Here is a 14,355-nt window from a genome sequence, read left to right as displayed (position 1 = left end):
AAAAAAAATTCGATCTAACATAAACAAACGCCGCGATAAGGGTCTTCTAATTTAGCCTCTATTTTCACCCCTCACTCTCAGAATCGACCTAACTTTTGCTAACCTGAATTTGTTCCACAGTGTAATTTTAGTATCCCAAAAAAACATATTTTAATGAGTCCGATACTGAATTGTATCGATACTTTTTCCCTGATACTTTTAGAGTATCGATACCATGAAAACCGAAAACTGCAATTGGCCAAATAATTAATTTAATTTATTTATTTTTTTTACTTAAACCTTTTCATAACTAACATTTCAAAATTATATTTTTTTCCATATTTTTATAATTTCTTTTTCAATGTTTCTTCAAAACCAACACTGAAAAAATTGGTGCATAAGAAATGAGAAGTAAATTAATATTAAGTTGGAAAACGCAAGTTTTGTATTATGATTGTTTTCTTTTCTAAAGAAAATTTATTGAAGAAACTGAGCAGCATATTATAGATCAAACAGAAAGCAAAAAAGGCTTAGTTTTGTGGAAAATATGTTCAAAAAGCATGAAAAAAAATTTCCAACATTTTGCTTCATAAGCACTACAAAAATTTTCTAAATAAATTTTTTTTTAATTTTAATTGTTGCACAGGTCTCTAGCAGTAATTTGGCTTTAACAGATTGAAAAAATATCAATTAGTCGACGAGTTATAGCCAAAAAACCATATAAACAATATGCTGGAAATCGGCATTTGACTGCAAAGTTCGAAGGTCGATTAAAAAAAAATTCGAACTAACATAAACAAACGCCGCGATAAGGGTCTTCTAATTTAGCCTCTATTTTCACCCCTCACTCTCAGAATCGACCTAACTTTTGCTAACCTGAATTTGTTCCACAGTGTAATTTTGGTATCCCAAAAAAACATATTTTAATGAGTCCGATACTGAATAGTATCGATACTTTTTCCCTAATACTTTTAGAGTATCGATACCATGAGCTCGATGCCAGAATGAGTACTCAGTAGACAGGTGGCAACCCTGTTAAAATTCTAAGTAAAAAAGGATCCCTCTCCTGTCGATACAGAGTTTGTTAGAGAAAATCTCGTCAAAATCCGTTCAGCAGTTTTCGAGACTACCGCGTTCAAAAAATCTCGACTTTCCTTTATACTATGTATGGATTAATTGTTATTTTTAATTGTTTCATAAAACAATTAAAAAAAAAGAATTGCAATTAAATCAATTGCAGTGTGCAAATACAAATTTAATTGCAATTAAAATTTTAGTTGCAAATAATTTAATTGCAATTAAATTAATTGCAATGCACAATTAAAAGTTTAATTGCAATTAATTTAATTGTAATGTGCAATTAAAACTTTAATTGCAATTACTTTTCAATCAATTAACGACATGATTAAAAAATTAATTGAATTATGCCCCACACTGACATGTACTATGTATGTATGTGTGTATGTGTTGCCGCCGCTGAGCGTGCGTGGTATGCATAAGAATAAATATAACTATAGTTTAAAAAACTAAAAACTCGCTTTTATTAAAATGTAAACTAAAAAGTAGAATATAATTAATAGGAATAAAGAGGAATAGGAAGTTCCTAACTTTATTTAATTAAACTTTTAAAACCAACCTAAAATAGTATTAAAGTAATTGACAATAAAATTAATTTTGCCGTAAAACAAAACGTGGCTACTTGATATTAATTGTTTTGAACTTTTCATTTTCAGTTTAGTAATATTGAGTATTCTCAATAGCAGGACTATGCAATCTAAGAAGCACCCCCGATTTGTTTTCCGGCAAAATTAATTTTATTGTCAATTACTTTAATACTTCTTTAGGTTAGTTTTAAAAGTTTAATTAAATCAATTTGGGAACTTCCTATTCCTCTTAAACGAAATCTGTATTTCTATAAATTATATTCTACTTTTAAGTTTTAATAAAAGCAACTTTTTAGTTTTTTAAACTATAATTTAATTTTCATCTTTTTAGTCTTAAATTCAATTGATTTTACAACTGTTATGTAAATATACGCTGACCATCCCTATTTTGGCGAGACAATACCGATTTTAAGAAAATTTTCCCGCTGTATATTTTTAAGAAAACGGGACGTATAAGTGTCCCGATTTTTCATATTTGTATCGATTAAGTCCCGATTTTCAGTGTTTTCTTGTTTGTTTTAATCTGGCCCAAAAATAATTTTTCATACAAACATGGCAGCACTGTCGTTATCACAAAGAACATAGAATATACGGGAACCATAAACATAGCCGGCATCCTTATTTTCTATTATCTTTGGTTATGTTTTATTCTGTCAAACCGGTACTCTCGCTATATTGAAGTCTATCATTCTTCTCCCAATTTTATACCCGAGCGCACTTGTGCACAAGGGTATTATAACTTTGTTCACATAACGGTTGTTTGTAACAGGCAAAACAAATCGAGATAGATATAAACAAATGTATACATAAATGATCAGAATGAAAAGATAAATCGATTAAGCGGTGACTGTCTGTCCGTCCGTCCGCCTGTGCACAAGATAACTCGAGTAAAAATTGAGATATCTTAACGAAACTTTGTACGTGCACTTCTTTCGGGCATAGGACGGATGGTATTGAAAATGGGCAAAACCGGACAATAACCACGCCTACCTCCATATAACGGTAATTTTCAGATATACGAAAACTGCGATATTTTAGTAACTACTGAAGATTATACACTCAAAATTGAGATTTACATCTTTTGCAGCTACTCCCGAAACATACATATAGATATACAAGCAGTTATAATATGTAAAACCAATGCTGCCTACTCAAATAATATTTATTCCCCTTAGCTCTATTTAGTGTTACCAACATTACACTCCCGTACTAATTTATTTACATATTCATATTAAACAAATTCAGATACTCTACATTAATTCAGATTCGCAAATATTATTTATCCTAGCTTACATACGTTAGCTACATTTAAATTCTATTTAAAAGAATAAAAAATAATAATAAAAGAAAAATAAAGGGAATTGAAGAATAATAACATTTTTCAAACAACATAATTTAATCGTAAACCTCGCCGATACCTAAACGTCTTGGCTTAGAAATTGTTCATTTCGGACGGACGTTATCGGCCGACGGGTGATTTTCTAGCGTGCTATTTTCAGCTTCGTAGGCACCAGTGCTATTTGGTGAACCAGCATTGGGATCAGATTTTAGTGACGAATTTAGGGTCAGTGGCGGTGGTATTGGTGGTGGTTCTCTATTTCTCATTGTCGATTTTATGCTCTACTTCCTCCTTCTCGCTCTTTGTTGTGACGGGTTGGATTGGTTTAATTTGATTAATATGTCTTTTAATCAGTCTGTAATTTTTTTTCCATACGACATAAATACATACGTGGGTCCAAAACTTTCTCAATACGAGCATTACACCACTGCACATGATTAGGATCGCAACGATCTTCGATCATTACCCCAACCCCCACCCGAAACCTTGTTTTCCTTCTTCCGCGATACTGTGCCACGGCCGAATCGTTAAGCGTGTCCTTACCGGAAATTTTAACTGCCTTGAAAGGTTTTGCCAGTTCGAATGTAGTATTTAGCTCGCGATTCAGAAACAACCTAGCTGTTTCTTTGTAAAAACAATTTAAATTCTTTAGAGCAAAACTGACTACCGTTGTCACTGACATTTTTTTGCGGAATACCGTATCTACAGAATAAATTACGTAATCTATCGATAGTAAACCTGGTAGACATGATTTCGGTTTTAAAAATTTCCAACCATTTAGAAAAAGCATCAATTACACTGTGAGACAAATGGTAGGGGTCAGTGATCGGGAAGGGTTCAAACTACCGGGGAAAGTTATATCGGTAAAAAAGAAGTTATACGTGTCCCGGCGTTTCGCTGGGTCACGTCTAGGAATCGAGATATATATATAACTATCATATAGGGGAAATTGTCACCTTTGGTGTTTTTTTTTTGACATAACTCGAGAACCACTAGTCCGATTTTACTCAAACTAATTAAAAAAAAATTAAAAATTACAATTCCTTTAATCTCTTCATATAACGTTTTTCTATATAATCAACAGTTTTAAAAAAATTTAATATTTTAGGCAAGAAATATTTTTTTTCTTCATACATTTATTTTTACCGACAAAACTGTTGATTATATAGAAAAACGTATATGAACAGATTAAAGGAATTATAATTTTTAATTTTTTTAAATTTGCTTGAGCAAAATCGGACTAGTGGTTCTCGAGTTATGTCAAAAAAAGTTATATATATATCTCGATTCCTAGACGTGACCCAGCGAAACGCCGGGACACATATAACTTGTTTTTGACCGATATAACATTTCCCGTTGGTTTCATCCCATCCCGATTTTGACTGTCGCATAGTGTTATGATTAAAAAATAGAAACCGTGTATTGGTCCCGCAAAATCAACATGAATACGCAGCCATCGGGCCCTTTCGACCTGCCATGGTATTAGCGGGGCCTTGTCTGGTGCCGACTTAACCATCGCACATGACGTACATGCCCTGACTATCCGTTCGATGTCGCCATCTATACCTGGCCACCAAAAATGGGCCCTTGCCAAGCTTTTCGTTTTTACTATTCCTTGATGTACTGAATGAAGTTGTGACAGAATGGAACTACGCAAAGATTTGGGAATGACTACTCGGTTACCCCAGAGCAATACCCCTTTCTCCACCGTGAGCTCCCTAGAGCGAATTAAAAATCATCTGTAGGCATTCTGGTCCATTCCTTTGAACTTCTCAAACGGTCCTTCCCTTAGAGCTTCAACTACCACGGCTAAGGTACTCTCTTTTCCCGTTTCAGCCTTAATTGCAAAAAAATCTACTGGAAAGGTGTCGTAGCCAATGAAATTTAGATATCCTACTTCATCATATCTGTCGTCGACTACCCCTTCTCTGGGTAACCGTGATACAAAATCCGCGTTGGCGTTTTCATTACCCTTCCTATATTGAATAGTATAATCGAAACCGGATAAGAAATAAGCCCATCTTTGCATACGATTTGCTGCCATCAGTGGTATACAAGACCGTTCATTTAATAACGAAAATAGAGGCTTATGATCGGTCACAATCTTGAACTTGATCCCCCTTAAGTACTGATAAAGTCTTTTTACTTCTTTATCTAACATACTGTAGTTTTTCTCGGTATTAGTTAAAGGGCGGGATATGAAAATCACAGGCCTTTCTTCTCCATCCTCTATTTGGGATAAAACTGCCCCGATACCGCAACTACTGGCATTGCATGCCAAAATCGTAGGTAGCCTCGCGTCGAAATGGGCCAGGTTCACATCCTTCACTATGTCGGCCTTTATTACACGAAGAGCTTTGTCACATTTTTTGTTCCATTTGAACGCGACTCCTTTCTTTAATAAGTGGTAAATGGGTTCTAATTTATTTGAAAAATCTCTTATAAACCGTGCATAGTAATTTACCATGCCGAGAAACGACCTCACCTCGAACAAATCTTTAGGTATGGGGGCTAACGATATAGCTTCCACCCGTTCGCCAGTTTTCCTTACCCGTGTTTATTGACCACGTGGCCCAAAAAGCGAACTTCGTCTTGCATGAATTTACATTTATTGTAGTTCAACTTGAACCCGGCAATTTCGAAACGCTCCAAGACCAAATCGAGTGTTCTTAAATGCTCTTGAACATTTCTACCCGTAACCACGTAATCGCCTGGAAAATTTTTCACGCCACTGATGCCCTGCATAACTCTCTCCGCCCTATTTTGGAAAATTCTAGTCGCTACCTTTATCCCGAACGGAAGTCGGTTTACTCGGAAAATTCCCTTGTGGATAGACCATGCTGCCAGCATTTGCGATTCCTTTTCTAATTCGAGTTGGTTGTACGCGTTTGAAAAATCTAACTTCGTGAACTTTACTCCGCCCTGTAAGGATTCATAAACTTCATCTACGGTTGGAATAGGATGATTTACGTCTTTTAGAAATCGATTTAACGTGACTTTATAGTCCGCACATATTCTTACAGAGCCGTCTGGTTTAAGGACTGCAACTAGTGGCGTGCCCCATTCGCTGGTTTCTGCCTGAGTTAAAATGTCCATCTTTACCAATTCGTCCAATTACTTCTCAACCTCGGTTCTCGGTCTTGGCCTACAAAAAATTGGGTTTGCACCTTCGGACAATTCTAACTTCACTTTACCATGCTTGAATTTACCTAACGTGCCATCAAATAGCCCCTTATGTATTTTATGTAGTACGGATTCTAAACTCAAAATTTCTGGTTTTGCCCTTACTTCTTTTTCGGTTGCGTTACCACTTATGTCGTTTACGGTTTTGCGGACAGCTGAGCACCACGAAATCCACCAGCTTTTGCATACCGACATATTCGACCAATGGAGTGAACTCACCCAATACTTGTAGAAAACTACCATCATAGCACTGTAACCTAGCCCGGCTCTTAGTCGTTTTCTGGGAAAGCGCTTTTTGAAAATATGCACGGGCATCACGCTGATGCAAGCGCCGCAATCGATGTCGGCCGACAATGACTCGTTCCCCACATGTACATTTACTGTAAATGGATTAGTTACATTATTCATTATTATTTTCTTGAGCATCAGAATTTAAGCCAAATATTGAAAAATTATCCAACTTGGCTTCCTCCTGTTTGACCGAATTGATGGAATTGACAGCACTCCCAATGTAGTTGGCTCTTTTTGCGCGGCAGATTTTTGCGAGATGCCCCTTAGTTCCGCACTTATGGCACGTGTATTCCGCATATTTGCAGTCTTTCGATTGATGACTTTTCGCTCCGCAGTGGTGGCACTTATCTGCCTTTGCTTCTGTAGTACCCTGAACAGCTTTGCTAACCTTATTTTTGTACGTTTTCTTTTTCAAGAAATTAACCCCTTCTGCTTGTGCTCCTTCGTATTTTTGAGCTAAGTCCACCGCAGCATTCGGTGAAGCTAATTTTTCTCCCTCTTCGCATAGTCTGTCGAACACTTTACCTTCGCCAAACCCCGTAATGAATTTATTTAATACCAAGTTGTCCAGATTTGCGCCGAAAGAACACGTGGCTGCATAGGCTCTCAGGCGTCGTGCAATGCAACAGCAGATTCGTTGTCGCACCTTTTGGCATCGAAAAAACATTTTCTCTCGCGAAACGGTACCGTTTTAGGTAAGTATTGCTTTGACATTAACTCGCACAACTCATTATACGTTTTATTGCTGGGAGCAATTGGATGAACCAAATCTCTTATCAACTTGTAGGCCTCCACTCCGATTACATTTAATAACCTTGATACTTTGATTTTCTCATCGACGATTTCGTTAGATATAAAGAAGTGATCGAGCCGCTTTTTATAAATTATCCAGCTCTAGGATTCTATGAAATTCGACAAATTACCTAACCAAGACATTTTTTTGTTATGTCTTAGTTTCGCAGCAGTTCCCAGCAATTATAGAAGTGTCGACTTATTTTGGTTACGGTTGTGAAGGCTTCCAGATTTTTCTCGTCGCCAATGTGGTGTACTTAACAAGCGAGAGACGTCTTTCCTTATTGGGTGTCGGCAGCCAAAGAGGCATTTATTCTTTTTCATCTTTTGCAGCTACTCTCGAAACATACATATAGATATAGAAGCAGTTATAATATGTAAAAGCAAGGCTGCCTACTCAAATAATATTTGTTCCCCTTAGCTCTAGTGCTACCAACATTACATATATATATATCTCGGTAACCGTTTGTTCAGTGCAGCCGGCGTTATATACGAGCCTCTAAGAAATCGCCTCATGGGAGAAAAGGGAGCAAAATTACTTTTTTTGAAATATAATATGCCCCTTTTGAACTTTGACTACTAGATTAAAACACGGTATAGGTTAGGCACTCGTCTATTGTTCTCATAATTTACAAAATTTTTAAGTAATAAAAAACTATGTTATTCCTATCATTCGCATACGCCCATTCGCATTCGCGAATGTGAAAAATATGACATTCGAAACATCCCTAGTTACCACATAATTATGGACCACCTTAACCGATTTCTATTATTATTATTTTTTTAAGGAAAGGTGTTACCTCAGAGCTGGTCTCATACCAATTTGCCTATGTCCAACCATTAAGAAATTAACGGTTACCTTAAATTTGTATATTAGAATTGAGGTCGGTTTTATTTTTTGCTTAAAAATCACTTGTATAATTATTAGTTCAGTTTATTTATTTTTTTTTAATGAAACGATTCTAATATGGCTTTCCCACGGCACCGCAATTTCGTAGTTCGCTCTCTCATTCGCTCCAATTACCCTTCGAACTACGTACGCACTTGTTGGTAATTCAGATCTAATTACCATGCGAATTACGAACAAATCGCTGCCGTCTCTAATTTTTATCGGAAATTTATCGAAACCAGTTCACAAATCAAAGCTGGCACTTTTTCTGAGTACGAAAAGTAAAGTTTATACATTTGTACATCAACAATTGAATACGGAACTTTATAAATATTTAGCAATTACTAACCTTTTGCATCAATTTTGTAGCAAAGAGGAAAAGACAAAACACAGAGACAGAGAACTGACAAATCGAATTAGGAATGTGCCCGTGAGAATGGGGTAATTCGCGATCGTAATTGGGGGAGCGAACAAAGTAATTCAGAATGCCGTGGGAAAGATGGTTTAACTTGATATATATACCCTGTAGTCAAATGAACCAGTTGTCAACTACTTTACAACTAGTATGACCCGCATGCCCAACTAGTCAGCCAACATTATGGATCGAAACCACTACTTTGGGAGCCAAAAAATAAAATGAGTTCATGAATATAGAATAAACAACGTTTGATTAACTACACTTTAATATAGTACACATTTTATTTTATTTTTTAGATTTGTCAATAATTAGTGTTAAATTTTTTTGAGTATTAGTTAAAAGAAAAAATAAATACATCAACATTTAAACAAATGAAAGTAGCCAAAACTTGCTAAAATGCCTTTTCGCTATTTACACTCTCGCCATCGTATATATTTATTGTGTGTATACATTTTTGCGATGATTTTTCAAGTTTATTCTCTTTGATTTGTTTTAAATAAAACTGTATTAAAAGATGTGATGTCTTTTTATTCTAAAAACAATATTGTATGTTCGGATTCGATGCTTTAGAAATGTCCCGACTTTTGGCCACAGCTTTGGAACCTTCACTCAATTTTATATCCCTAGAACAATAAGTGCAATTTAAGGCCTTTAATTTGAGTCAAGGTAGAAGACTCTAGGCCCTCTGAGAGCCAAGTTATAACAATTTTAAACCAAACTTCGAAACTGCTGTACTAGTTTTTACTCCGAAGTTAGGAAAAAAATTGCGTAAAATGTCGAATGAAATTTCGAAGTTTAACTTCAGAATAGTAATAATTTTGCTGTCCTAGCTAGAGACTTCTACCTTGGCTTAAATTAAAGGTCTTGAAGCAGTAAAACTGACTTGTTGTTCGAGGGATATACAATTTTGTAAAGGATGCACAGCTGCATGCAAATCATAAAAAATGCAATATATAACGCATTTTCCAAATTGAGGGGCTGAAATTTTGTTTCGTTTTTTTAACAATGGAATCGTGTTTCTCGTCTCAAAATTTATAATATGTATTAGTATAATAAAAAATACATAGAATTTTTTTTTTTAAATATATCCTTTGGATTTTGCTTTTTGTTTTTGAAGAGCACTATTTTTGACCAACTTTTTTAAGGTCAAGGAGTGATTGTGGTTCAATGGCAATATTTTTCCTTGAAAGGCAATTCCATTAGCTTTCAAAGCCATTTTGATTCATATCAAAATATTGCTTCTTGCGAAAGCGCTACGATGAATTGGCATGAAGTGTTAATAATAATAAAATTATTGTTTAAAAAACGAAAACCTCGCTATTAAAATTTCCATTCATACTGCCATCAGGTAACCTTAAAATGGAAGTTTAAAGTAATTCCCATTTGTACTGTCATTATATAGGTATCTAACTTGATAATGGAAATTGCTGCATTTTTAGGCGTAATTAATACATAGTTACATCCCAAGCTAATAAAAGCGAGGTAAAAAGCATCCCATACGTTCAAAACGCCATCCGTGAAGTGCAAAATGCTTCTTTTAATATGGGCGTATTTGAATTGAATATTTCCATTATACATAATATACTCTTGAACACTTTTCCCTTGATTTAAATACGTTATTATTTGATTCTACTATTTTTTCTAGATTTAAATAAGAACATTTTTAAACGGCAATAACGTTAAAAAAAATCAAGTTTCCCTAGACGTTTTTCCCCTCAAGTGTAACTTTTTTAACTTATTTAATAATTTGAACTTGGCGTTTTAAATAGGTGGCAACCCTCTTAAAAATATACCTTTTAAAATCCCTTTTGCCTGACACCCATATGTATTGTTATACATATTTCAGTTACCTAATTCCTTTAATTAACGTTGAATTTGATTTTTAAACAGGTGGTAGTCCTCCCACATGTTGTTGAGAAATAGTTGGATTTTTCGAAACCACTGTGCGTCGTTGACGATGCTTTTTTAGAGGAAGGGAGAAAGATCACTCTACGTTGAGCGCTCCCCACTCCGCAGTAAATAAGCCTAACTAAGCTGTTCTCGACTCCTAGCTTATCTAGGGATTTTACTATCGTCCCGGATACAACATTATTGATTGATTACTACAGTGTCCATTAAAACAAGAATCCGGCAAATATCGCAAATGAGTTGTGGATAGAGTACGGTGAAGGTCTGGTTCTAGACAACCTCATATAAATAATGCCTCCAAGTTATATAATCATCAATTTAAATTTTTTCTACGGTTAATCGAGATACGACTTTTTTATCCTGGTCTAATTTCCTTTTAAATTAATTCAACTTTTTTGGAACCGACTTTTTTGCAGCAGCATCAGAAAAAAATGTCCAAGATAACATCAAAGAAGCTAAATGCCGAAGGATCTAAATACCCTGCGCCAATATTCCTTCCAAGTACAACTAAAAACGATTGCACCTTAACAAACATGAATCTGCATCATTTAGGCGCGCTCGTATCGGCGGGATTCGAGGTGTCGGCCATAGTTGGTGAAAATATATTGAACACGAACAACAGCAAGAACGTTAGTGGGCGAATGAATGCGCGAGCGAGAGATAAGCAATACAGCTTGGACACATTTTCCCAGGGACTAGATACGTGCCGCGATTGCGGTGGCAGTGGCATTCCTGAAGCACAGTTACTCAGTGAACAGCATCAGCAAGAACAGCAGCAACAGACCACGCAAGCTAAACTAGTGAAGCAATTCGGGAATCGAGCCATTCCAGAACGTGCACATAGCGAGAGCAGTACAATGCCATACTCTGCTGGGGAAAATCTCAATTCAGCGGGACATAATGTGGTCTACGAATGTGGAAACGAGTAAGTTCATGCTGATCTTATTCTAATTAATATTATTTATTTTATCTGTACAACGCAAAATTTCTTCATCGACCCTTGTTATTTAATATCTAGTTACTAATTTTATTGGAGTTAGTGATTGGAGTGTACGAAATGTGAATACAAATTGTTGGATATCTTCGATACTAGAAAGGTAGCAGTGCAGGGGTGCCTGGGAATGGTAACAAAATCTCCCGAGCCTCAAATCGATTCCAACAAAGCAAAAATTCAAAGATAACACAGAGCCGGTTGTAGGTCGGGTCGAATACAACATAAAAATAGGTTTCTTGTTGTCCCTGAAGTCTCCCATTTTCCAGTTTAAAAATCTATATTTTCGTACTTGATGTACATACATATCGGCGCTGCACCAACAAAAACAGTTATGTGATTTTTATAAATTTTTTTTATTGCATATTTTATTAACACTATCTATTGCCAACATTTCTGCATTTGCCGTTTTCTTATATCCCTTTTGGTTTAGAACTGATCAAAAACAGCTACATATGTGCTCGCAGTACTAGAAATACTCTGAAAAAACGGGTATACGCTTACTTGCTTATAACTGTTTTTGATCGCAGATGAGTGTGCGTTGATTTCGATGTAAAAAATAATTATAAACCAACTAAATACATACATACATATGTATGCACATACGACTTACACTATATAGATTCTACATACTATTTAATTTGACCGCTTGCAATTGAAATTCAACAATTAACAAAGGTAAAAAGTATAGAGGTAGACAGCGTCCACTCTACATTAGAAAACGTATTCAATCCACCGATATATTCACCAATGGACTACATAAGTCGTATGCGACAGGCGAGGCTATCACATCCTTATATTGTTAATTATTTAGAGTATACATATTAAATGATTTCTTGTATTGGATATCACCCATCGAAACTTTGAAAAAGTGCATTATAATAATAATAATAATAATAATAGATTGGCGCTTACACATATGTTAGTGTTTGGCCGAGCTTCTCCTCCGATTTGTGGCGTGCGCCTTGATGTTGTCACACAAAGCGGAGGGACCTACAGTTTTACACCGACTCCGAACGGCGATTGTATTTTTATGAGAAGCTGTTTTTCATGGCAGAAATACACTCGAAGGTTTGCCATTGCCTGCCGAGAGACGACCGCTGTTAAGAAAAAACCTTTTTTCTATATTTTTTTGCGATGTTGCTTTGACCAGGGTTTGAAAAAAAAAAGTTTTCTTAGAGGTCGCGCTGGTCGGTTTTTTATAAAAACGCTGATATTCTGATTTTTTTTATTTTCTTGGCATGTTAAAATGCTGCTAAAAATTTGTTTTTTACATATAATTACTCTGGTATTATTGGGGAACATTCCCTTAATTATATACCTCTCTAGGGAAGTTAGAATGGGCCTAGTGCCCGAAAATATGCTCTCGAAAAGAGATTAGTAAAATTAAAACGTTCATACTGAACGATTTACGCATTGTCACGGGTGTTTCTGGGGTTGCCAATTAGGGATCTGAAGTCAGTGTTTCGAAATTCAAAATGGCGGATCCAAAATGGCGGTCCATTTTTTTTAATGATTGGATTTGTTCGAAGCCCGGCACTCGAGAGTTTTTGTGGTCGTCGACTACGAATCTGAAGTCAATTTTTTTTAATTCAAAATGGCGGATCCAATATGGCGATCAAATTAAAAAAAGTACTAAAATTAAAACGTTGATACTGAACGTTTTAAACATTGTCAAGGGTTAAAACACGTTTCCAGTGGGTTTCTGGGGTTGCTGATTACGAATCTGATGTCAGATTTTCAAAATTCAAAATGGCGGTTAAGAGTTTCAAACAAAACCAATCATTTTTTTAAAGTTGGTTGCCATTTTGGATTTTGAAAATGTGACATCAGATTCGTAATCAGCAACCCCAGAAACCCACTGGAAACGTGTTTTAAGCGTTGACAATGTTTAAAACGTTCAGTATCAACGTTCTAATTTTAGTACTTTTTTAATTTGATCGCCATATTGGATCCGCCATTTTGAATTTAAAAAAATTGACTTCAGATTCCTAATCGGCGACCCCAAAAACAGGTGTGTAATTAAAGGAAAGCTCCCCAATAATACCAGAGTAATTACATGTAAAAACCACATTTTTAGCTGCATTTTAACATGTCAAGAAAATACAAAAATTGAGAGCATCACCGTTTTTATAAAAATCCGACCAGCGCGACCTCTAAGAAAATTTTTTTTCAAAATAAAAAAATACATGTTTTTTTATCACAAATAGCAATATTCTGATGTAGCGTTTTTGAATTTCCAAAAAGAGTGTTTTTATGAACCACTCTAATATACAGTGTATATATTATACACACACATAATTTCATAATTTCAAGGCAGGCAGCATTTGAGAAAAAAATTCCTAAATTCAAATTCTGTATCTGTTTTTAATAAATAGGGCATCAATTTGTTCGATAATTTGTTTTTTTTTTGTATAATGTGTATTTATTTATTGAATCTTGCTTTCGAAACTATCAATAAGTTTTAAAATCTTACAAACTACTATTAAATTCAAAATTTCTACGTCAATACTTAGAAATTTTTTTATTTTTTCATACATATATATTTATTACAGCTGTTGCGGCTGTCGGAATGGACAAGATTCCGAGCAGCAGGATCACTGGATATCGTGCTGGGCAGGCGGTCTGAAAGGACAAGTTCCAGAGCCGCACTGCCTGGGCAGGTGGAAAGGACTAGTTTCCACGCCGCGCCTTCGCTTCTCTATATTAAGTACCCTGATTTTGGCTAGTTGGTCTCTAAGGACGAGTTCCAGAGCCGAAATTGATATATTGTGGATATCGAAATTTATTATATTGCGCATCATTTGATAATATCGGAGATATCCTTTCTTTTTAGTCTTCTTGCATATCTAGGGAAGATCTAAGAAGATCTCTCGCTAGTCGATTTGGATGGTTCATTAA

At 35.4% G+C, this 14,355-nt stretch overlaps 1 protein-coding gene across 1 annotated transcript in view; it reads left to right on the top strand.

The window, feature by feature from the left end:
* Window positions 1-14,355, top strand: part of LOC118745708 — a 142,120-nt gene that overhangs the window by 40,745 nt on the left and 87,020 nt on the right. Inside the window, exon 4 of the mRNA XM_036479322.1 lies at window positions 10,880-11,388. Coding sequence (XP_036335215.1) covers window positions 10,880-11,388 — 509 coding nt within the window. The remainder of the gene's footprint in view (window positions 1-10,879; window positions 11,389-14,355) is intronic.

The sequence above is a fragment of the Rhagoletis pomonella genome, unplaced genomic scaffold (assembly GCF_013731165.1).
Source record: "Rhagoletis pomonella isolate Grant_MI unplaced genomic scaffold, Rhpom_1.0 Rhpom_scaffold_00009, whole genome shotgun sequence".
Lineage (NCBI taxonomy): Eukaryota > Metazoa > Arthropoda > Insecta > Diptera > Tephritidae > Rhagoletis > Rhagoletis pomonella.
The sequence above is the reverse complement of the archived record's forward strand: the minus strand, read 5'-3'. Positions and strand labels throughout refer to the sequence as shown.